At 54.3% G+C, this 23,480-nt stretch overlaps 2 protein-coding genes across 5 annotated transcripts in view; both read left to right on the top strand.

Annotated features, from left to right (window-relative positions):
* Window positions 1-677: 677 nt before the first annotated feature.
* On the top strand, window positions 678-1,920 carry POU4F3 (POU class 4 homeobox 3). Its single transcript, XM_034067090.1, has 2 exons — window positions 678-794; window positions 1,069-1,920. The coding sequence occupies exons 1-2, from the start codon at window positions 678-680 to the stop codon at window positions 1,918-1,920; spliced, it is 969 nt and encodes a 322-aa protein (XP_033922981.1).
* A 10,061-nt stretch (window positions 1,921-11,981) lies between these two features.
* Window positions 11,982-23,480, top strand: part of TCERG1 (transcription elongation regulator 1) — a 31,224-nt gene continuing 19,725 nt past the window's right edge. For 2 of the 4 annotated variants that reach the window (XM_034066612.1, XM_034066611.1), the window contains exons 1-5: window positions 12,016-12,067; window positions 12,955-13,180; window positions 16,476-16,628; window positions 16,819-17,062; window positions 19,838-20,080. In XM_034066612.1, coding sequence (XP_033922503.1) covers window positions 12,956-13,180; window positions 16,476-16,628; window positions 16,819-17,062; window positions 19,838-20,080 — 865 coding nt within the window. In that variant the 5' untranslated portion in view covers window positions 12,016-12,067; window position 12,955. Of the gene's footprint in view, window positions 12,068-12,954; window positions 13,181-16,475; window positions 16,629-16,818; window positions 17,063-19,837; window positions 20,081-23,480 lie in introns of all 4 variants that reach the window. The other 2 variants (XM_034066610.1, XM_034066613.1) reach the window with 2 other exon arrangements.

Here is a 23,480-nt window from a genome sequence, read left to right as displayed (position 1 = left end):
CCACGCTCGACACCGCTTTTCACGGGACTGACGGGGTCCGGGCAGTTCGAACTCGAGCTCCGAGGGGTACTGGGGGTCCGGGCTGGCAGCACCCGGTACCCCTGGGGCAGAGCTGCGGAGCCACAAAAGCCACCGCCCCCTCTATCCGCCCCGGTTCTTGTTCCGCTCCCAACCGCGGCGGGCGACCGAGCGGCACTGGCCCTGGCCCTGGCCGCGGGAAGCGTCTGGCGGCGGCGGCCAGCGGCGGGATCCCGGGCCCTTCTGTCCCAGAGCGGGGCCACTGCTGGGGCTGCCCGGGGGGGCGATGCCCGGGGCTTCGAGTCTCTCCGGCCCCTGACGGCGCGTCCCGCCGCCCCAGCAGAGCGCTGTGGAAGGCGGCCAGGAGGTCCCGCTGCCCGTGTGTTCCCCACGCTACCCCACTGCACAGTACTACACTTCACTGCACCGCACTGCACAGCACAGAGCAGCACAGCACCTCACTGCACTGCACTGCACGCCTGCGCGGGGCCCGCTCCTGGCAGGCAGCATGTAAGATGAGTGAAGATGGGGGGGGGAGGGGGGAGCGGGAGCGCAGAGGCAGCGCTGCCATCGAACATCGCTCACTCGGGCAGCGGCGGGGCAGGAAGCGAGCCCCGAGCCGATGCCAGGGGCTGCGCACCCGCGAGGGGTGCAGGACGATGGCCCTGAACGCCAAGCAGCCCTTCACCATGCCCGCCGCCCTGCAGGAGCCCAAGTTCTCCAGCCTGCACGCCAGCGCGGAGGCGATGCGCAGAGTTTGCCTCCCGGCCCCGCAGGTACGTAGACGGAGCGGAATTACCGCTTTGAGGCACATTTTCTGACAGGCACCGACTTAATGTTTTTTTCATGTCACCAGAAACACTCGCGCGTCTCGGCGCCCCTCTCCCCCCTCTCCCGCTCCCGTCTCTGATCCGCACGTCTGCGCGAGCTGCCTTCTTATTAATTTTTATGACCTGAGCTCCGAGGAGGAACCGCGGTGCCGGGGCAGGTTTTTCAGCCGGAGATGACAGTATTCCCCACTGACTCCGCCATGCGCGTTCTTGCTCGCAGCTCCAGGGCAATATATTCGGGAGTTTTGATGAGAGCCTGCTGGCCCGCGCGGAGGCTCTGGCCGCCGTCGACATCGCCCCCCACGCCAAGGGTCACCCCCACCACCACCACCACCCCCCCTTCAAGCCGGACGCCGCGTTCTCCGCCATGAGCGGCGTCCCTTGCGCCGCCGCCGCCCTCCCGCTGCCCGCCGCGCTCCCGCACCCGCTCCCGCACCCGGCACTGGACGGCGGCGACCTTCTGGAGCACCTCTCCTCGCCGCTGGCCGTCGGGGGGCTGCCCGAACCGCTGCCGCCGCCGCTGCCGCCCGCTGCCCCCCTTGCCCTGCCCGTGGGCGCCCCAGGGGGGCCGCCGCCGCCCGCTGCGCCCGAAGCGGGTTCGGACCCGCGGGAGCTGGAGGCCTTCGCGGAGCGGTTCAAGCAGCGGCGGGTGCGGCTGGGGGTGACCCAGGCCGACGTGGGGGCGGCGCTGGCGGCGCTGCAGCTGCCGGGGGTGGGCGCGCTCAGCCAGAGCACGATCTGCCGCTTCGAGTCGCTGACGCTGTCGCACAACAACATGGCAGCGCTGCGGCCCGTGCTCCAGGCCTGGCTGGACGGCGCCGAGGCCGCGCACCGCGACCGCGCCGCCGGCCCCGACCTGCTGCCGGGCGCCGAGCGCAAGCGCAAGCGGACCTCGATCGCCGCGCCCGAGAAGCGCTCGCTGGAGGCGTTCTTCGCGCTGCAGCCGCGGCCCTCCGCGGAGAAGATCGCGGCCATCGCCGAGAAGCTGGACCTCAAGAAGAACGTGGTGCGCGTCTGGTTCTGCAACCAGCGACAGAAGCAGAAGCGCATGAAGTACTCGGCGATGCACTGACGGAGCACGGGCCCGCCGCACCGGCACCGACAGCCCCGACGGCGCCGCCCCACCGCATCCCCGGGACTGGACAGCCCGGAGTATCTCCCAGCGCCGCCGGGGCAACCAGGACCCCGGGACCGGAGCCGAGAGCGGCGGCAGCGGAGGATCCGCGGTTTCCCGGACGGGCAGGACCGCCCCGGGCAGAGCCGCCGCTCCCCGCTCCCGTCGCCGGATCCCGCTCCCCCTGCCTGGAATAAAGCTTTATTTTTCCACCCAAAGGCACGTGTCATTCCTCGCCGCCCGCGCGGGCAGCACCGAAGGAAACACTGGCCAGTGCAGACCAAACCAAAACCCTTCGGCAGCGCTTCCTCCCCGCAAATGGGCCGGGGCTGTGCCCCGCCGGGCCCGCGGTGCCTCCTGGTGATCCGGCAGCAGCCCCCGCGCTCGTCCTGCCTGTCGGGTGGAAGCAGAGGCAAAACCCACGGCGGGCTCGTTTCTGATGCTCTTTAGAAGGGGAAAAGTTTTTTATTTACGATTCCCAGAAGCACCTTAACGATTAAAAATGAATGAGCACGAGCCTCCTCGGAATATTTCCCTTCAGCGCTTCAAAGAGTGACAAATATCAAACCGGGAGCTGGGTCCCAGCCGCCTCCCCCGTTAGGGAAGGACCAGCGATCTCTCAAATCCAGCCTGGCAATTGCCAGGAGCCGGGGCGCTCCTTCGCTCCGCATTTCCCCTATCAGCCCCAACGGTTTGTCCCCACTCAAATGTCCTTCAATAATAAATACCCTTATGCCATGACATTATATTGTGGGTCCTGAACATTTAAGATAAGGATGATGCAATATTAATCTCCTACCGCAGGATAAAAGGGGCCGAGCGCAGCCCAGGCAGCATCCGCCCCTCGACTCTGCCGGTGCTCCCGGTGCCGACGGACGCGGGGCCTTTCCGTGGGTGCTTTTACGCTAACGAGCCAGGTAAGAGGCGGTCCCGTCCCTTCCTTCGTCCCGTGCATGGCCGGCAGCGTCCCTCGGAGGTCGCCGTCGGGCTGGAGACCAGCTCCGGCGGCCGTCGGGGCGGCGCGACTGGGACTCACTCCAAGCGTGGTGCCTGAACTCCCGGCCAAACCCCGCCGTTTCACAAGCCTTTATCTTCCAGCATGCGACAGAAATAACCCTCCCAAAGCTGTCCTCGGACCGGGTAATTGTCCTCCCGGCCTGCGTTAAGCCTAACCTGAGCCTCGCTCATTTCGTGTTTCTGACCACCTGCCTGAGAGCCTTACAGCCGTGGTGGCCGTTATCTTCCTGCCTGTTTGCTTCTGGAGGACATCGGATCGTGCTTATTCTTATCATGGCAAAGGTGTCACCACAGCGTCATTTTTTTGGCCCTGGTTTTGCCGAGATCTGCACTTTTTGTGACAATTCTGCATTTGTTCGTTTGGCCAGGTCTGGAGAAATGGCTTAAAGGTGTAAACACAGTCCTAAAGACACTCTCCCAGACTTGAAGTCGCTGTCCCAGAAGCGGGTTCCTGGGGGCTTCTCCTCCCACTCAAACATGCTGACCAGGAGACCTGAAGCTCCTGCTCCTCCTTGCTCCCTGCCCTGTATTCCCGGTCTCCCTGCATGCACACAGCTCTGCAGAGGCTCTGTCCGGGTTTCCCTCTTTGCAAACCCCGGGTTTATTTCCATCCCGCAGGTGCAGGTTTGTGCCTTGCTCTGCCCCACGCACAGGACCCAACACCTCTCTGGAGGTCACCTACGAGCTGCTTTAGTCACTGTCGATGCCTGAGCCTTCCCCTGGCTGTGCCGGGTCCCCCTCACCCTCTCAGGGCACCGCCTCCGTGAGGAGCTGCCTCCAAAACTCCCTCCGCTCCCTGTTGCTCTCTCCAGGCGGGTGAGGTTCAGGACTCCCCGCTTCCTGGAGGACCGCGGGGTTCCTTGTCCTGGTCCTCAGGGCTGTGGAACCTCCCCGGACACTTCCTTCCTCCCAAGCCCACCTCCCCCAGGCCAGGCCTGCTGAGGAAGGACAATTCCTTCAGCGAGCCCCTGCAAAGCACCGGGAGATGGGCTGGGAAATGCTGGGCGCAGCCGGTGCGTGTCCCGCGGGCATCCCCGGTCTCTGGGTTCTGAACAAACAGTTCATTATTTTCTTCCCCGCTCCGTGCTTGTTCCTTAATCTGCCTCTCGCCGTCTCCCGGGGGCTGCGCAAGGAGGATGAAAGCGCAGAGACCCAAACAACCCACGGGCTGTGCTCACCCCATCGATTCTTACACCAAATCTCCCTTCATGCACGAAGGATGGAAAAACGATCCCATTAATAATGAATAACAAAAACAAGTGCAGGGAGCAAATCAATAGAGGCACATCTGATAGCACGGGAGGTGGGGGGGGGAGACCCAGATGTACAAAAGCACGTGTGGAAAGGGAGAAGGGACAGGGAGGAGACAGCTTCGGGATGGGGCACATGGGGACACCCAGCATGAGAGAGCTGGGGGTGCAGGGGTTTGGGGTGTGCAGGGCAGGGATGTGTTGAGGTGTGCAGGGTAGGGTGAGGTGTGGGAGCAAGGCCATACGATCAGCTGGGTTGGAAAAGACATTTAAGACCATCAAGTCCCATATCTGATTCCCAGAGATACTCAGTGATTTGCATCTGCAAAAATCCCATCTTCCAGTGTCGTTTTAATCTGCACTTCCCTGCCCCCAAGATTTCACTTCTCCCGAGTTTGAAAAAGGTGGTTCACCCTCCCCGGGGGACACATCCAGTTTGGGATGCAACATTCCTTAGGCCAGCAGCATCTGATGGAACTCCTCCGTGCCACCAGTTCAGATTCCATTCTGGGCCACCTGCCTGGGCTGTGCTCCCCACGGCAGGAAGGAGGATCAGCGCCTGCACCCGGAGATGTGGGACCTCAGGCTGAGGAATGCCATGGCACTGGGGACAGGGAACCCAGAGTCCCAGAACCCCAGACAATGCGGTCCTGTTCAGATCAGTCTGTTCCAGACCAGCCCCGTTCAATTTAGCCCAACTCAGCCCATTTCAGCCCAGCTGAGCATGGGATCAGTTCTCAGAGCAGCCACAGGACAGCTCCTGGATGCCCATCTCTGAGCAGGGCTTCCAAGAAGGGCATCTGACCTGGCAGCCCCCTGTCCCCAGCACCCCGCTGTCCCCAGCAGCTCAGCACAGGAACGGGCCCGGCCCCTCTGTCACCTGCTGGCTTGGAGACCCTGTGACAGTAGAGGAAGCCTCGCTGCTCACTGGTGTAAAGCAAGAGGAGCTCATTCCAGCCATAGAGCTCCTGTAGTTATCTCCAGGGCAGGGTGTTTCAGAGCAATTCAATTCATTTGTCTTTAATGACACCAGTTGTGCTTTGCAGTTTGCCTGGAAAGGTCAGATACAAATTTATTCCATCACCAATACATGGTTTAGACTTTGTTTCTTTAGCCAAATTTAGAACTCTATATGGAGACACGTCACAACATTTTAAATCGAATTTTGTATGGAGGAGCAAGAGAGCACACGAGGAAAACGAAACACTTTGTTTTCAGATCCAAAAGGAACTAAAAATGTACAATAACACACCATGAACCTGGATCAGCTGCTGTACAATAGCACTGACACACAGCAAACGTCTCCAACTGCGTGCTGCACATGAAGCTCCTACACAGAGCATGCACTAGGGGTGGCCTCAGAGCTGCTGAGGCCCAGACCTGCTCCCAGCCACCCTCCCTGTGGGTGCTGGGGCTCAGGTTGGTGCCTGTAGGGCAGGAGTGGCCATGCTGGGTGGGAGCAGGGACCCCCGGTTGCAGATGCTGTCAGAGCAGAATGGGATGCACTGGAAACCACCTTTGTTTCGGCTGCAGATTTGCTGCCTTTGCTAGGCCATTGCTGAGGATTCATGAAAAGTTTCTGGGGCAGAAGTGCAATAATCATAGGTAAGTTCAGGATGTGGTAACAGTCACCCTGCAGCCTGCGCTCCACGGCGACACGTGAGGGGCTCCACAAGCCTCGTGTGCAGAAGGAAGCACCAAGGGGCTGGATGCTGAGGGGTCTGGGCTGCACTGGGCAGCGCTGGGGCTGCGGCTGGGACCTGGCCTCTGCTCCCCCTGGGTTACACCTTTCCTTGGCAGCTTCTCCTCCCAGGAGAGCAGGAAGCCGCAAGTGGTGGGGAAGTTAATCACTGCCAGCATTTACTTGCTTTTTAAACTTGCATGAGTTTGGAGATCAGAACGGAGAGGAGATGTAGGGCAGATGGATTTGCAGGGAATTCGTTGATTCCCTCCTCCTCGAGGCTGCTGTGTCTGACACCAGCCTTCTGTGAGCTTACATCAGCCCTTGTTTGCACAGGGTGAGCCCTGCTGCAGGACCCTGGGAGCACTGGGGATGCTGCTGGGGGGAGGATAGTGGCACATGGACACCTGTGGTGAAGAGGGATGGCATGGGGGAGCACACAGTGGTCCAAGGGCTCCCTGGCAGAACCCAGGCGTCTTTAGACCAGAGAATTTGAGTTGTGAGGCATTTCAGCCCTGTTGGCAGCATCAGTGCTTGGTCAGAACACCCTGGGGTGCTCTGTATAGAGCCAGGCCCCAGCTTCACCCATCTGCATCCCGTTTGTAACCAGCTGCTTCCGAGGTTCAATCCATCCTTGTCTCTTCCCCCCGGAACCAGTGACACTGCCCAGCCCGAATGCACCAGAGGCTGCACAGTCCTGTCTGCCTCTGGCCGTGTGCTGCCAGGAGCCCTTGGGAATCTGGGGTCAGGGCAGGCCGGTGTTCCCCGGGGTGCAGAGCGATGCTCACAGCCCCTGCAAAGGGGGCACATGAGCCAGTCACATAGTGTCAGCTGCTCCGTGTCGCAGTCGCATTGGATGCCACGTGCAGGCACGTTAACATGGAAAACGCATTAGCTCCCACCGAGGAAACCTGAGTAAACCGGCCGTGAGGTGCTGTGTCCTGGGATTCTGCACCAGTGCCCTTCTGTGGGATGATGTGGCAGAGCTGAGGGGAGCATGAGGAGCCACTTTGCTCCAATTCACCACAGCCAAAAGGACACTGGATTGGGAGCTCCCCCTTGGACAGCACAGATCCCGTCACTCCTGCAGCCCCCCACATGTCACCCCATGACCTCTGCTAGCATCATGCCCCGGGGGTCAGCCCCACGGACACTGGGGACCCTCCTGTTCTGCTGCAGGATCAGGAGAGCACATCCACCCTGTCCTCCATCAGACAGCTTCTATCCTAAAACTGCCTCATTAAATATTAACCCGGAGATGGAGCGTTCCTGTTCTCACAGGGAAAGAGGCACATTTTCAGTGCTCTGTGGAAGTTCTCCTCTCCCCTGTACTCCATCACATGTACATGCACGAGGCTGGCACGTGGCCACCACAGCCCCCGTCTCCCACCGGGAAGGGAAACGGAGCTGTCACGGGGCTGTCCCCTGAGCTGACCCCGCGGCTATTCCCGGCTCCCGCCCCATCCTGCTCTCCTGAGGTGGCGCTGGTTGGGGTCCGGGGGGCACTTCAGCCCTGGCAGCACTCGGCCAAACCGCGTCTGCCCCACACACCCTGTCCCTGTGTCCGTGCTCTGCGAGGGAGCTGAGGGAGCTGAGCCAGCCCCGGGGAGCAGCCCCGGCAGCGCGGGCTGGAGAAGGGTCCCAGGAGGAGAGCCCGGCCTGAGCGGAGATGCACCCGGGGCACCTCAGCGCCCGTGTACAGCCCCCACCCACCAGCCGGGAGCCGGGTCCATGCCCCAGCACCGGGACCAGGCTGCCCGGCAGCGGGGCTCTGCTGTGGGGTCACCGGAGACTGAGCCCTGCTGCCCGTCCCCAGGCATCGCCTGATGGCAGCACAGTGCGGTCCTGCGGCAGCGGGAGCAGAGGCGGTGGAAACGGGAGAGCAGCAGCACCTAGGCACATCAATAATGCATACAATGCCAGCAGCAACAAAGGCAGAGAGGGCCCCGAAGCAGGAGAACAGAATATCACAGAGCTTTTTAATGGTCTTTTTCTATCAGTGTCAGCTCCGTGGCTGGTTTCAGGCAGAAGTTTCCCTGGGCACACCCAGAACTCCAGGCTGAGTGTGCAGTGGCCTGTGGCTGTCACTGGTCTCCAGTGCTTCCAGAAAGACCTGGGTTTTGGGTGGTACGGTCCCTCCTGGCCGAGGGGCTGCAGGGGATGACTGTGGCGCAAACAGAAGGCAGAGAGGCTGTTCATGGCTCTGCTGGCTGTACTTCACCTGCAAGCTCCCAATGAGCCTGAGTTTGAGTGAAACCCTTTGCTTTGGCTGACTGGGCACCTCCATGGAACTCACACTCTTCTCTGCAGCCCCCGCCACAGCTGAGCTCTGCAGCCCCTGTCCTGCATTACTGGGGGAGTCTCACACTCCCCGTGTACATTAAAACCAGGATTTATATAAGTACAGGGAAAGCATCAGGCCAGAGCAGGTTGCTCCATGCCGGGGTCTGTGTGTGCTGTGCAGTAGCTGATGCTGTGGGTGGGGATGTGTTAAAGTCTGACAGTGCCCAGGCCCATATGCTCCTCCAGCCCCACTGTCAAGCAGGAGCACAGTACAGGCACAGCTGGTGGAGGGGCACAACCAGCACACATGGGGCAGGGGGTGCCAGCCCCAGGGTTTCTGCCCCCAGACCCTTCTCTGGAGCCCCACCACAGGGTTACTGATGGGTTTAAATGACATTATCCCCCTTCAGGGCTGCAGAAGCAGAGGGGTGAGTAGTGTGATGTGATGGGTGGCACGGTGGGTACCACCACTGTAGTGTGCATGCCAAGGGGCTGGACTCCCTATCACTGACTGTCCAGGCTTCCTTCAGATCTTCCCCTGCATTTCCAAGGTGTGGTTTCCAAACCCAACAGTTATTTAAGCCTTGAGGAAAAGCACAACCACAAATGCTTTTCCCTGCCCTTAGTTTAATAGCTTCACAGTCAGAAAACATGGGAGGGCTGCTGCACAAACAGGTTTGCTGTGAAGTTAAATTAGCCAGAGTGAAGCCGATTTCCATTTTATTCGTTGCTATTCTGCATTTAAAAAGTACATGAGGACTAAACAACGGATGTATCAGCAGAACAGAGGGGGCCAGATCCCGAACAGAACAATCGTCCACGACCTTTATGCTTATCTGTCTTTCTGCAGCCCACAGCTTTGCAAGAGCTGCTGGATCTGGGAATAAGCAGCTTCCAGGGATGCACAGACCAAGCACGTGGCATTCCCCTTCGCCAAAGCCGTGCTGTGCTCCTGCCACCGGGACAGGATGGAGCCAGGCTGAGCTCTGGGCCCTGCAGGGACCTTCCCTCCCCGGGGACCTGCCTCGACGCCTCCGGGAGGCCGGTGAACGCTGTGCCGCACGATGGCAGCTCGGGAATGCCGCCCTGCGGAGCGGGAGCTGGGTCTCCTCGGCAGATGCTGGCCCTGCAGCAGCCCAGAGCCCTGCAGACAGCCCAGGGCAAAGTTTCTGATTCAGCATCAAGCTTCAGCTTCAACCCTGATAACAGCTGAAGAGCAATGACAGGAACTCAGTGTCTCAGGGCTGAAAACCAGCTCCTGTCACACAGCTGCCACAAGGAAGAGAAGGCCACTCGCTTGGACCTCGGGAACTTGGGCAGATTTGAGAGGGAGTATCCAGAAAGTGTCATTTCGAGCATCCTCCCTGTGTGCCCAGCAGAGAAGTGGGATCGCATAAGGAACAGCCCTTCAGGAGTCACAGGGATCAGACACTTGAAAAGGTTTATAGTTAAAAAACCTCCACGGAGGACGCTCTTTCTGGAGCAGGGGCAGCAGCTTCTGAGCCACCCCAAAGAACCTGGGGTGGACCAGTGAGAGGAAACCCAGGCTGGAACCCTGTCCATTCTTACCACATCCGCACCGCACCAGCAGACACAGCAGCCCCGCAGTCGGTTTAGGTCTGGGTTTCCATTTCTCCCTGGCCAAGTGCTCGCTGCTGGAGGTGCTTCCCAGCAGGAACGCAGCCAGAGGCGCTCCCAGGAGGTGAATGGGCTGGTTCTGGCCGGGCCTGCCCTGCACCAGCCCCGGTATCCACTCGAGTGTGTCCATGCCCATCTGTCCCTACGTACCAGTGCTCCTGGAGCCTGCTCTGCTGGCTCATTAGTGAGGGTGTCCCTGCGTTACTAACACTCAGGTTTTTAATGACACTGAGGGGAAGTACATGTTAAGCACAACAAACTGCTGCTTTCAAGAGCCCCATCCTGCTCGACGGGCAGCGGCCATCGAACTTGTCACAGTGACTCAAGGTTAATTGCTCCTGGAAGAGCTGCAGCCTGAGGCTGCAATGTTTTGAGGAAACAAAGCTGAGCGGGGGGGGGGGGGGCAGCGCGGAACTGGGCCCGGCTCCCCCCGAACCCAGGGACGGGCCTGGCAGCTTTCTCTGCCAGCCTGTAATTAATGAATTATTGAGACAATCCTGAAACAAGCAGATGAAAAGGGGATGAAAGACGCTGGTGGCAGGCAGGCAGCCCCGCTGCTTGGGGAGGAGCTGAGTTATCGCGTCCAAAACCTGTTTTATCTCCTGTTGTCAGAAAGCAACGATCACTCGCGGGGGGGTACGCGGCTCCGTCTCCTCTCCCCTCGTGGAGCACAGACGGGCGCTTTGCATCCTGCACTGGGCAGAGCCCAGGAGTTTATCCCAGCTCCTTCCTTGGCTCCTGAGAGCGGCCCCGGGAACAGGGAGAACCCGGCTCCCGGGGCTGCTCCCACCGAGGTGCGGGGCCGGGGACACGCTGGGAGCAGCTGTCAGAAGTCGTCGAGGCAGCAGCTCAAAGCAAAGCACATGAATAAAGAAACCACGCAGCGAAATCAAAGTCTGCTAGGGGCTCCTGAGCGCGGCACCTCTGGACGCCCCTCAGCAGCTCGCATCGTCTTTATTATTTAACAATAGACACGTTGGCAGAAAGAGAGGAGGGGAAAATCGGATCACAAAATCAAAGCAGTCGGAGATGGGAAGACCCGATGGCTCCTGGCGTGTTCCCCCAGCACAGGGAATGCGGGCTGTGCGGGGTTACTGCCGGCTCCGTCCCACTGCAAGTGCGGCAGGAAGGGTTCCTCTCCCGCGTGTGGAGCGGTTCAGTTACACGGGACAGGAGATCAGCGTGGGACCGGGTGTCTGAGCGCAGTGTGCTTCCCTTGCTCTCGTTGGTTAATGGCTCTAACGAGTCCCCAGCTCACCACCCGCCAGCCCCAAGGGACACGGCTCTGGGCCACCCCCGAGGCTGCAGACCCAGCCCCATGGTGCCCACCGCAGCGGGGCTCCCCAGCGCTGAACACAGCACCCAGGGCGCTACAGCCCTTGGCGTCCCCGCCGCTCGCCCGTGCTCGGTTCGCCGCAGCCGCGCCTCCGCCGGCGCCGGGGGGGAGTCCAGCGCAGCAGCCCCGGGACAGTCCAGAGCGGGCAGACTCCTCCTGCAACGGAACCACGTGGGTGACCGCCACTGACCCCGCGGGAGCGAGCACCGCGGCACGGGCGGGGCCGCACCGGGGGAAGCGCGGCCACGCGGCCGGGAGGGGCAGGGCACGGACCCCGCCCCGGGGCCGCCGGGGGCACCTTTCCCCATTGGCTCTCGCCTCCCCATTGGCTGCTGCCGGTAACTCCGTTTTCCGGGAGGTTGCTCCTCCCTCGCGCCCTGCCATTGGCTGCCGCTCGAGCTCCGCCCCCTGTGACGCGAAGGGCGGGACGCTTCTGGTTTGGCGTTTACGGTTGGGTGCGCGCCGCCGCCGAGGGATGTGATTGGCGGTTGCTGCACGGGTTCCCGCCCGCTGATTGGATGGACGGCCCATCAATTTTTCGCCCCACGGCCTCTTCCGTCTTACGTGAGGTCAGATCCGCTCCTTTCCCCGGGTCACGCGTCACGTGACTCATGCCGCAAGCGGCTCTGGCCGCCCGCGCTCAGCCAATCCCGACGCATCTTGCTTGGCCCATTCAAAGTCGGCGGATGCGGGAGCCAATCACGGGGCGCGCCCGCCCCCGCCCCCGCTGACGGACATGAGGGACAGCCAATGGTGCGCGGCGGGGCCTGGCCGCGGCGGCAGCGGCGGGGCTCAGCGGCGCTGCGAGGCGGCGATGGCGGAGCGGGGTGGCGGTGGCGGCGCGGGGACCGGCGGCGGGGACGGGGAGGCGGCAGCGGAGAGGTTCGGCAGCGAGCTCAGGTACCGAGCGGCCGTGAACGGGGTCCGCGGCCCGGCCCGGCCGGCGCGGCCTTCCCGCGGCGCTGGGCCCAGGCGGCGGCTGCTCTCGCCGCCTCCATTTCCTGACCTGCTCGCGGCCGGCGCCGGTTCGGGCCCAGTGGGGCCTCCTCGCTGGGCCGGGCCGGGCCCGGCCGAGCTGCCGAGAGGGCTGGCGTGCGGGGCCCTCCGGCAGTGGCCGCCCCGCCTGTCCCCCGCGGTGTGGGTGACCAGGAGCTCGGGTGCCCCTACCCCGCGCAGCGTGCGGCGCCTCTCGCCGCCGCGTAACCTTTGTTATAGTCACCGGAGCGGGCACCGGCACCCCGCTGGCGCTCGGGGGGTAGCGCTGTTCTTTTGCGAGCAGCATAGGGCGTTCTCTGGTCCCGGAGGTGACTCTTGTCTCTGTCCGCACTGGCGGAGCTCCCGTGAGGAGGGCGGGTGGTACCGCGGGGCCGGTGTATGACCAGAGCCGGAGCTCAGCGCAGGCCGCAGACACGGGGATGCAGCAGCTCCTGCTGCTCGGGTATCGAGCCCTTGGCACGGCTGAGAGCCGCTGCTGGAGCTGCCCCGGGGCCCTGTGCAGGGAAGCAGCAGAACCGCAGGTCTTGTTGCAGACCTGGGTGCACTCCCTCAGCACTGCCTGCCCTGACGCCCCCCACGAGGCTGCTCTCCTCCATGAGTGAAAATTAACGTTTGAGGACTGATAAACCTGGGTTGCTAGCGGGGAGAGGCTGCTGAGGTAGCTCACACTTCACTTTGTGCAAACTTGGCAGCTTCTCCCCACCCTCTCTGCTGTTATTGTGAGAGTTGGTTCTGCTGCAGCTGAGCAGGGAGCGAAAGCAAACGCTGTGTCCCTTTGGCCTTGCCCACAGGATGGCCCAGCAGCAGGCCCTGCGCTTCCGTGGCCCAGCACCACCGCCAAATGCGGTCATGAGGGGCCCTCCTCCACTCATGCGGCCACCTCCACCTTTCGGCATGATGCGAGGGCCCCCTCCACCCCCTCGGCCCCCTTTCGGGCGCCCTCCCTTTGATCCAAACATGCCCCCGATGCCACCACCGGGAGGGATTCCTCCGCCAATGGGACCTCCACACCTGCAGGTAAGGAATGGGGGGGGATTATTGGTTTGTTGAGTTGGGATTTAGGGATTTTTTTCTTGTTTGTTTTCGCACGTGGAAATAATAAGAGGAGGTGGTGTTACAGAGCTGGTGCATACCTGTGGTGTGTAAGTGCTGCTTCTGTTCAGCTCCTTGAGGCAATTCCAAATGAATCAATTATGCAGTTAGGATGGGCTCACCAGCAAGTCTTTACTGAGCCCTGACTGTGTGTTGGTGCCCTGTGGCCGTGTGCAGTGTGGGGTTTGGCTGCTGTCAGATGTCTGCAGGACCCATCAGCCTTCCAGGGCTGTTTTGGTCCTGCCTGTGTTTGCATGGTGAAGAGTGATGGACACCCATGGTGACTGTGAAGGTGCAGCTGGGTCCGTGTGGGGCCAGTGTGGGCTGCACCTTCTGCTGCTGTGGGTTGTTACTGCCCATCCCCAGGGCTTGGTTCCGTGTGTGGGCAGCAGCTCCAGGAGAGAGGTGTATCCTCAGTGCCAGGGTGGGTTTGGTGTTGGTGCTGGGCTCAGGAGGGGCAACATTAGCAGTGTGTCAGAAATTGTTCACACATGGAGAAAGAGAAATGAAACATTTGGAAAGAAACCCAAGCGTAGGCTCGCTGTTGGGCTGGAGCAGCTGCAGGTGGCCCTTGTGCTGGCAAAGGTTTACTCCTAGCAGAGGGACAATGCCCTTTACCTTACACATGTTGTTGTGCTTTGTGATTTCTTTTAAACTTAGAGCATTCCCAGCACCTGTGGGGTTGGTGCGAGCCTGCTGGCCTCAACTGAGGTGGATTTCTGTCTGCATTTCATAGCATTCCAGACTGGTCTGGGTTGAAGGGACCTTAAAGCTTCTCCAGTCCCACCCCCCTCCCATGGGCAGGGACACCTTCCACTAGAGTAGCTCCAAGCCCCTGTGTCCAAGCCCCTGTGTCCAACCTGGCCTTGAACACTGCCAGGGATGGGGCAGCCACAGGTTCTCTGAGCATCCTGTGCCAGCGCCTCAGCATCCTCACAGGGAAGAGCTTCTGCCTAAGAGCTCATCTCTTTACCCTCTGTCAGACTGATATAAGTTAAGATCCAGCTGTAGCCTCAGTTGGTGACAGCACACAATCCTGACTCCAGTGTTTCCAGACGAACCATTGTGTCTTTTCTGTAGCAGTTTTCTCTCTGCCTTCTCAAGCAGAACGTGTTAGAGTGCGGCCTGCTCAGGGAGGTGTGCAGTAGCTGTGCATTTCAGTGAGACATTCTCAGCTGAACAGGAGTCCTTTGGAACTGAAGACTGAAACAGTGCATATGAGGGGTGGAAACAGCCCCCTCCCCTTGCTGATTGTTATCTCTTATATTCATTCAGTAGGAGGGGCCTGTTCTATGTTGTGTTTTCATGCTCAGCTTAAGTTTGTTTAAGACTTCTTCCATCCACTGTGTCTTTCTTCTGGTACTCTATGATCCCATTTTCTCTCTTGGTGTCAGTGTTCATGTGCCTGTGTGCTGCCTCAAAAGCCCTGCAGCAGTGAAGGGTGCTGGAGTGTGCAGTGGAACTCAGACCAAGGGGACACCAGGACCTGCTTCCTCTTGCTGTTTCAAGAATCAGCCAGAGTTCATCTGAAGCCCCAAGCCCAGTTGCTGATGTCCCCTTATTTTATGTGTTTGATTTATACTGTGGATGTGCTCAGCATGAGCTGAGCTCATGGCATGATAAACAGCTCAGCTGGTTTATCATGCCATGCAGTAAGCATGTTGTCTGCAGCTCATTACTGCCCATGGAATCCATGCACCAAGCTTGGCTGCATTTTTCGTGCCATGACAGTGCCATGCTCCTCTTTCCACCAAATGTTTGGGTTTTGTTTCTAGTGCAAGGGGAGACCCGATGCTGAAAGGACTCTGTGGTATAAACAGAGGTGAGTGGAGCTGAAGGCGCCCTGATTCCCTGGCCCTGCACCCTCCTCATCCCCAGGAAAGTTCTAACCCCTTTGCAGGAAAAAACAGCAACAGCAGGCAAAAAGTGAGCTGTACTGCAGCCTTTTTACAGCTTCTAGAGCAGTGAAGAGAAATACTGTCTTGTGGCCAGGTGGAGGGGCTGTGGGGAAGAAATAAGGAAAGAAAGACAGGCTATAGTTACCTTAATGGCCTTTTTTGTTTGGTTTGGATTCTGTCCACATACGCTCGACTTCCTTTGTACCAGTATTTAACAAAACCCAGAGCTGTACAGGAATTTATAAAGCATTTTAGAACATCACTGTTACAGTAGAAATTTTAATGTCAGGAAGCTTTTAGAAGCAGCCAGGTGCAGAGAGCACCATGGTGCATGAGCACTGGGGGTGCCGGTGGCCCCCGTGGCACTGGGATTCCGGCACATGTCCCAGTGTCAGCAGAGCCCCATCCTGCTGCAGGTGCATTCCGCTCCAGGGCTGTGGGTTGGGACTGCAGAGCTTGAAGGCTTTTACCAGTGAGCTGTTGGTGGAGTGGAAATCTCTGCATCGCAGATTCAGTTAGAACCGGAGTGATGGAGATGACTGGGCCAGCTGTAGGTGTGTGCACAAGAAGTTGAAGAGCTTGGTGGGTTTTGTTATCATGTCTTTTTTATAGGGAAGTATCCACAATGCTTGCTATGCACAGGGAATTTCAGAATAATCCAAATAAAGAGGTAGAAGAAGAGAGCTTAATGTACTTAGAATGCAGGTGTTCGGGTGGCAGTGGTGTGCAGGGCACTTCTGGGTTTCTTATGAGGGTGCTGTAACAAAAATGTAATTTGATTATTTTTAATTAGCACTAGTTAGAATTCTAGTTAATAGGAAATCAAGAAGTATAATGGATTGTGATGAAATCCTCTGCTCTGCTAATAAATTGGATGTCTACTTGTTATTTGGTTAGGTTTTTATGTACTGTGTTACTGGGAGGGTTATGGTGTAACTGTTCAGTGGTGTAGTTGATTGAGAGCTGGGGATGTCTGAGTGGCAGTTACTCAGACACGGTGCTTCCATTTTTGCTCTTTTTGCACTGGGATATTTTCTCCTTTTAAGGAGAGAAGTCTTCTTCCACCCCACCTTTGTCTGATGCTTTACATTCATGTTAGTATTTCAGAAGGGAAATGCTTCCTGCAGCAGTTCTGCCATCAATAGTGGCTTGACAGAAGCACATTATCTGAGCTAGTGGCATTAGATTGTTAAAGAAGCTCTTGAAACTGATGGAATTAACCTTACTATAGTTTACTGTCTGTTGGTGCTCTAATAAAGAAAAGCTGCTTGAAAAATTATCATCATTATGTTATGTTCATTATTGTTGTTATGTGCCTTTAGAGACCACCATTTATGCCTCCTCCCATGGGCAGCATGCCACCACCTCCGGGTATGATGTTTCCCCCAGGGATGCCGCCTGTTACTGCCCCTGGCACACCAACAATGCCTCCAGCAGAGGAGATCTGGGTAGAAAACAAAACTCCAGATGGCAAGGTAAGGAGGTCACCAGGAACAATGAAGTGATGGCTGTACTGCTGTAGCGAGCGTGTTGCCATACGCAGTCTAGCACTGGGGCCTTGTCTATCCTGTTACTAATTACTCTTAAACTAGGAGGAACTGGACCATTACAAATGCTCCTCCTCTAGATAAGCAGCTTCTTGATGGTGACATTCTTAACTTGTAGGTGTATTTCTATAACGCGCGCACACGTGAGTCAGCCTGGACTAAGCCAGATGGGGTCAAAGTGATTCAGCAGTCAGAGCTGACACCGATGCTGGCAGCACAGGCCCAGGCCCAGGCTGTTGGTGCCTCCACACCAACCACCAGTAGTCCTGCATCTGCAGCATCTCCTTCCACCTCCTCGAGCACTCAGTCCTCCACCACCTCTACCACCACCACTGCCACTTCTGTCTCACAGACGATTTCCAGTGAGTAGCTGAGGGTTCTTGATGCTTTGTGGTGGGGGGGGTGCAGTTGGGGGGATAGTGTGTTGGGGAGTTACTGCAGCAAAAGCTTCGTATCCAGGAGGAAGTTGTTTGAACATGGAGTATGAATTTAAAGCACAGTTATTTAATTCAGAAGAGCCTTGCATGCCAACCTGTTTTATTTTTCCAATCTGAAATGGTTCTGAGATCTTTGTACATTTATCTCCTGCTGTTATCACATCATCTCAAAGCTATTTTGCATCCATTTCCTTTTGACTGTACATAAAGCTAAATTGTATTTCACAAGACAAGTTGATATGAGGTAGAAATTACAGCTGTAGCAGTTCCCTTTTTGTTTCCAAAGTGGTGTCTGTTGCTATAGTAGGCCAGATCTTTGAGTGCTGCTCCTGGGCTGTGGAATAGAGCTGTTTCTGGTGTACTACTTTTATTAGCATTGTTCTTCTGACTGAGTCTTGTAAGTTCCTCTGTGCTAGGGTTGCATGAAAGAGGAAGAAAAGACCTTAGAGCCCTTATTGCTCATTCATGACCTTTGCATAATAGTCTGACAATTATTGCTGTTTACATGGGCTGAGCCTTTGCTTTTAAGGGTTTTCCAGCCAAGGGAACCTCAAGAGGAAAGGGGATTGAATTTATGCAGCATGCATTTTTATATTTAGCATCTGCATATAATATAGTGTGATTTGTACTGTACTTTGGCATCTGTGGTAATGAAGTGCCTCCAGTGCAGAGCATCTGTATTGAGATGTGTATTATGTGCTGTAGATCCATTTGCATGTGAGTGTGTAAGCAGTAAACAAGGGGTGAGATCACTCAGCATGAGCAAAGCAAGGCACGCCTGCTATGGACAAGTTGGGTGCGTGTTCCTTTCTACAAGCCTGGCTGCTGAAGAACGGTGCTTGTGCTTGTCAGGAATCCTGTTGTTTGACAGTCTTGATCACTGTAGCTGTGCTGGCAAAAATGTGTGCACTGAATCAGGCCAGAGAGTATGCAGAAGATGGGCAGTTGCTGAGCTGTTTGAACTCCAGTTGCAGTGTGTAGGTGCTCTGGAATGACTTAATCTTTTTCCTGTAACAGGTGAGACAAGTCAAGCTTAAGTCACCATATAGAATCATGGAATGATTTGGGCTGGAAGGGACCTTAAAGCTCATCCACTTCCAACCCTTCTGCATGGGCAGGGACACCTTCCACAAAGAGCAGGTTCCTCCAAGCCCCATTCAAGTTGCTTCCCATCCATTTAACTCAAACTGCAGAGATCTGTATATGAAAGGGAGTCGAGTTTAGGTAACCCTCAAGTTACACTTTAAGTTAATACAAGGGGGAGGACGGGTCATTAGAGTAACAAATTATTTGTATTGCTCAAAGCATTTTGGAGGTTTTATTTTATTTGAGAGGTAACTTAGTGCTGTCTTCAGCTGCTCTGTTGTGATATGGTCTACTCTAAGGACTTTGCTGGCTAACAGGAGTCGGGCAGGAGGTGAATGTTGTTTCTGCCCCAAGGTCAGGCTGCTGAGAGCTGATCCTGCTTTTGGAGTAGCCCCTTACGCACCTTTGTTGAAATTAAATTTCCTAATGTTAAATGCTAAGAATCTGTTCCACTTCTACCTGCTCTACCTGCTAAACTTTGTCTTTGCTTCCGAGAACTGTTACTGTTGGTGTCTGTGCCTAGGTGATAAAATTTTATCATTTAAATTAATTTTATAACTCTCAGACTTGTAAAAACCTGCAACTTCTGGCTGAGTTTCATTCTTGTCTGGTTCTGATTTGACTCAGGTCTTGAAACAAATCACATACTGACTTCCTGCTCTGTTTCCCTGAACTGTAGGCAGTGTTAAGAACTTTTACCCTTTCTGAAACTTAACAACAGATATATATCTTTATTTACATTTGCTAATGCTGGTATGTTATTGGGGATGCTTCTGGTAGTCATTAAGTACTGCAGAAAACACAGTGTGCCCATATGTGGGATGGTCAGAAGTTGTTGTGGTTCCTGCAGTGTAATTTTTTAATTAGCTCAGTTTTCCAACAGTTCCTCCCCCTCACCAGATCTCGCAGTGCAGATCTGCAGGGCTGGTCAGTGGGGTTAAGCAGTCACTTTCCAGTTCCCACAGACCAGTGCTGGGATGTGCAGCACTGTTTAAATGCTGATTTCAGTCCTGCTGCAACGATATGGAATGGAACACTGGTGGTGTATTTTCCCACTGGCGGGCACTGAAGACTGAACAAAAGTGCTTTCCTTTTCCTTTCTGATTGACACATTTTTTCAAGCTGACATTTTCCCATTCTTGGGTCACAACTTCACAAGCACGGCTCTAGACAGGCTGCTGCCTTGTGCATTCTTCTGTCATGCACACACTGCCACTGTTGTGTCAACAAGCAGAACCTGTGTTCATTTAACAGCAGAACAACCTTTTCCATTTGCAACTCTCTGTAACATTCCCTTTCTGGTTTTCTGAACGGGGATACAGAGTAGAATTCCATTTCAGGCTGTATTTGACCTTTGGTACACCCTTGCTATTGCTGTAGGGACTTGTTAGGTATAAACGATGGGACAAAGTAAAACTTGAAACTGAGTTTCTTGGTGAATACTTAATGTTACAGAAAAGGTGAAAGGGTGTTTTGCCCGTGAATGCCTTCCTGCTGATGATCTCTAAGCGTATCTGCTTATATCTCTTGGGAAACAGAGCACCAGTATGTTTGCAGCGAATCTATTGTAGTGTCTGAGATACAAGGTGTTCTTTGTTGTTTTTTTTTTATCAGCACCTACCACACAAGACCAGACCCCGAGTTCGGGTGTTTCAGTTGCCACACCATCAGTCAGTGTTTCAACCTCTGCTCCTTCTGCTACACCTGTGCAGACTGTACCCCAGCCAGTCCCACAGACATTGCCTCCTGCAGTTCCTCATGCAGTACCTCAACCAACTGCAGCAATTCCTGCTTTTCCACCAGTAATGGTACCTCCATTTCGTGTCCCCCTTCCTGGCATGCCTATTCCACTTCCAGGTAAATTGGCAAACTGTAATTGTCTTGTCTGCTACATGTCCATGTTGTCAATTTGTTTGCACTCATGTGTCCACTGTGTACAGAACTTGCCTGAATCCTCTCCATGCAGAGTATTTTTGAAAGAATTCAGGGTTAGCAGACAGACTTTTTAATTAACAAAGAACATGGAAATTTTTTTACTTCTTGTTCTTTGATACACACCAGAAAACAGCTGCATTTAAAACATGTAATCCTTTTTCTTTTAGATGATGAGAGCTGCAGTAAATGCTTCTTAATCTCATGGCACATGGGTATCTTGTCATCCTGTTGAGCCTCTAAGCAGAATCCACATGGGACTCTGAGAATACTGTAGCACTATGTTTTACTAATTGCAAGAATACTCAATTTTTTTTTCCACTTGCTTGATTTAGACCTGAAGTCTTCTGTGTAAACATTTATTAGGACATGGCTTTTAACCAAAAGAAGTTAAAATAAAAGAATGTATTTATGAGCAGAAAAAATTGCCATTTGAGTGCATTACCCCTGAATGGTCTTAGGTGTTTCCAGGTCTCTTAGCATGCAGCTATCAAGAATGATGCTGTTTGGCTACACAAAATGTTGAGATTTAGACTGAGGACCGTAACAAAAGTGTTCAAGGTGCTGGGGTGTTAGTCATAGATTTCAGGTATAAAGACCATTGAGAAGAACTCTTAGATGGCAGCCCAGTGGTAGATCATATTTTCTGAAGATTTATAAAATACATAGATATTCAGGGAAGTAATTTCAGGCTGACAGGAATTTGGTCTGTGCTGCCTGTAAGTGCTGCAGAGATCCTCCTAAGAGGTCCCTGAAGCCACTGGTTGTTTTAATACCATGTTGAGTTTGCAGGAGTGCAGTTGAGTTCCTGTGCTAGTGCTAAAGTAATTAGTTCTTTTCAGTGTGCAGTAATGCTAAATCTATATTGGGGGCTGATGATTTTCTGTAACAAAGGAAGGTTTGAGACTGAAGTTGTGTTGGATAGAAGTTAGTTTCTGATAACGAGTTGCAAAGAAGCAGCTATGAGCAATGTCCTCACATCTTTGACTCAGTACAGCTGAGTGGGGTGACTTCTTTCCTGCTGTCCCCGTAACACATAGATCTAGTACATACAAAGGCAGGCCTTTGTATGTACTTACCTTCCATTAAATTGCTCAGATGAAAAGTAATCCCTTAGCACACTTCCTTGATAAACAATATAAACATCAAAGTATTTAAAATGGGTATTAGTTCTGCTAACTAGAAGAGGCCCAACTTGGAGTTGCCTCTGCTTTTAGGATAGTCTTCTAAAGCAACTGGGCGAAGTTCCTTCAGCCTGCAGTTTGCTTGAAAAGGAAATCACAGTGTAGTACTCCTTTAAGACAGGAAAATACTATTCTGAACATGATACTCAAGGCTGAGCAAGAATGGTAAAGGATAGAGGGAGAATTCTGATATGTGTGTATATCTGGGGTACTGCAATTTCTGACATCGGCAAGGGTCAGCATAGAGTGAAGTGTCCTTAGGTACCTTTGGAGACTAATCATCTACCCAGCTCAGCTCTTCAGGGAGATGGGGATGGTCACAGCAGTAGAGTGCCAGTGCAAATGGGTGTGCTGGGCTGTGAGCCTGGGTTGGGTTTATTCATAAGCTTTCAGTCAAAAAGTTTTGTGCATTAAGAAGGGAAGATGGAGCGAGACCCTCAATCTCCTCCTTAAACTCATGCTTGAAAATCACAGAATCACAGAATCCGAAGGGTTGGAAGGGACCTCAAAAGATCATCTAGTCCAACCCCCCTGCAAGAGCAGGGTAACCTAGAGTACATCACACAGGAACTTGTCCAGGCGGGCCTTGAATATCTCCAATGTAGGAGATTCCACAATCCCCCTGGGCAACCTGTTCCAGTGCTCCTGGCAGCAAGTCTTAGGTCTGGCCTGTCCTGTTCTCACAGTGAGATGGGGCTTTCAAGTGGCACATAGGAGGAACACCACATGCTCCCACTGGTGAGTCTGATTTGTCATTTTGCCTGATTACAGAACAAAGTTAGTCTGCTTCTCTCAGCTAATTCTGACTTGGTTGGAATGGTTTATAAACACTGTAAAGAAACAGGAAACCTTTAAAATATTTTACAGTAGCAAGAAACAAGAGAAGTTAAAATTACTTTATGTCAGGAGAACGTGAAGTTAAAAAGGCTCACCAGGCTTTAACTTACAGACATTTGGGGTGTTCAGCAGCAGATCTAATACCAGCTAGGTTGCTTTCAGTTTACAGACAGAGACAGAGCTGAGCAATGCTGCTGTCAAGTGATCTCAAAGTACTCTCTGTACTGCACTGTAGTAAACCAGAACAATGAAAGAGTTGCTTAGTGATATCTCGTAATCTCAGATCTTAAAAAGTAAGTCTGCTTTCTCTTAATTCATATGTTAAAAGTTAGTTGTATGTTTGAGACTGAACTTGGCAGAGGAAACAGTTTGAGTATTTGCTGAGTCTTATCTGCGCTGCAGTATCGGATCCCAGTGACCCTCGCAGATGGCATTATTTATACTGACCCAATTCTGAGACATGCTGTAACTTTCTTAACAAAACGAATTGTCAGATTCTTGTTCAAGTACATAACATGAAACACCCCCGCCAATTGAGGCATACACTTCATTCAGTGCTGTTTGAGTCAATGTTTTTGTGTCTCAATTCATACTTTTTTTATAAAACCAGTTTTGGATTCTTTCACTGAAATTATCATTAAAGACCATTTCAGTTCTGTCTGCTCACAAATAGTTTGAAAAGAAATCGGCAGTATTTTTGTATGCTTTCCATTCTAGATCTCTAATGAAAAATAAACATTACTTTGGTTACAAACACAGGGGTTTAATTTCACTTTGCACTGGAGGATTTTCAACCTCAGATAATGATTTGAAACAATTTAAGTGGAAGTTTCTGAAATACTTCAGTTTCTGAGTGTCCAGACTTGACCATCATAGGGAGAACTTCAACAGTTTCCTTCCGCACACCAAATTGGAGGGTTTGGAAACTCATTCCTCTTACCTCTAATTTCCTATTGGATTTTGTGCCTGGTTGAAGAGGGCGAGATGCTTTCCTCTTTGTGGCCTTTCTGTGTCATCCCTAGTGCACTGGAGAGCAGAGCAGTGCACGATGCTGCCTTTCCCAGGGCTGGTTATGCTGTTTCCAGAGCATTTTTCAGCTCATGACATTCTTGATAATGAAAAGTAAAGAAAACATTTGCTGCCACTGCCCCAGTGCAGCTTTGGTACCTCCTTTTGCAACTTCATTGCTTTCATTTCTTTCGCCTCCTTCCTTCTCCAGCCTTTCTGTAATGCCCCCAACAGCTTCAGCTTTCCCACGGGAATGAGCTTGGCTTTCCCCCTGTCACATCTGCCTAATTCAAATC

The sequence above is a fragment of the Melopsittacus undulatus genome, chromosome 10 (genome assembly GCF_012275295.1).
Source record: "Melopsittacus undulatus isolate bMelUnd1 chromosome 10, bMelUnd1.mat.Z, whole genome shotgun sequence".
NCBI lineage: Eukaryota > Metazoa > Chordata > Aves > Psittaciformes > Psittaculidae > Melopsittacus > Melopsittacus undulatus.
Note: the sequence above shows the minus strand (reverse complement) of the source record. Positions and strands in the feature narration are given on the sequence as shown.

What these genes read in the sequence shown, in the direction of transcription:
- POU4F3 (XM_034067090.1), top strand. Translation starts at nt 678, where the DNA reads ATGGCCCTGAACGCCAAGCAGCCCTTCACCATGCCCGCCGCCCTGCAG. An exon ending in TTTGCCTCCCGGCCCCGCAG is followed by an intron (nt 795 to 1,068) that starts GTACGTAGACGG and finishes TCTTGCTCGCAG; the next exon opens with CTCCAGGGCAATATATTCGG.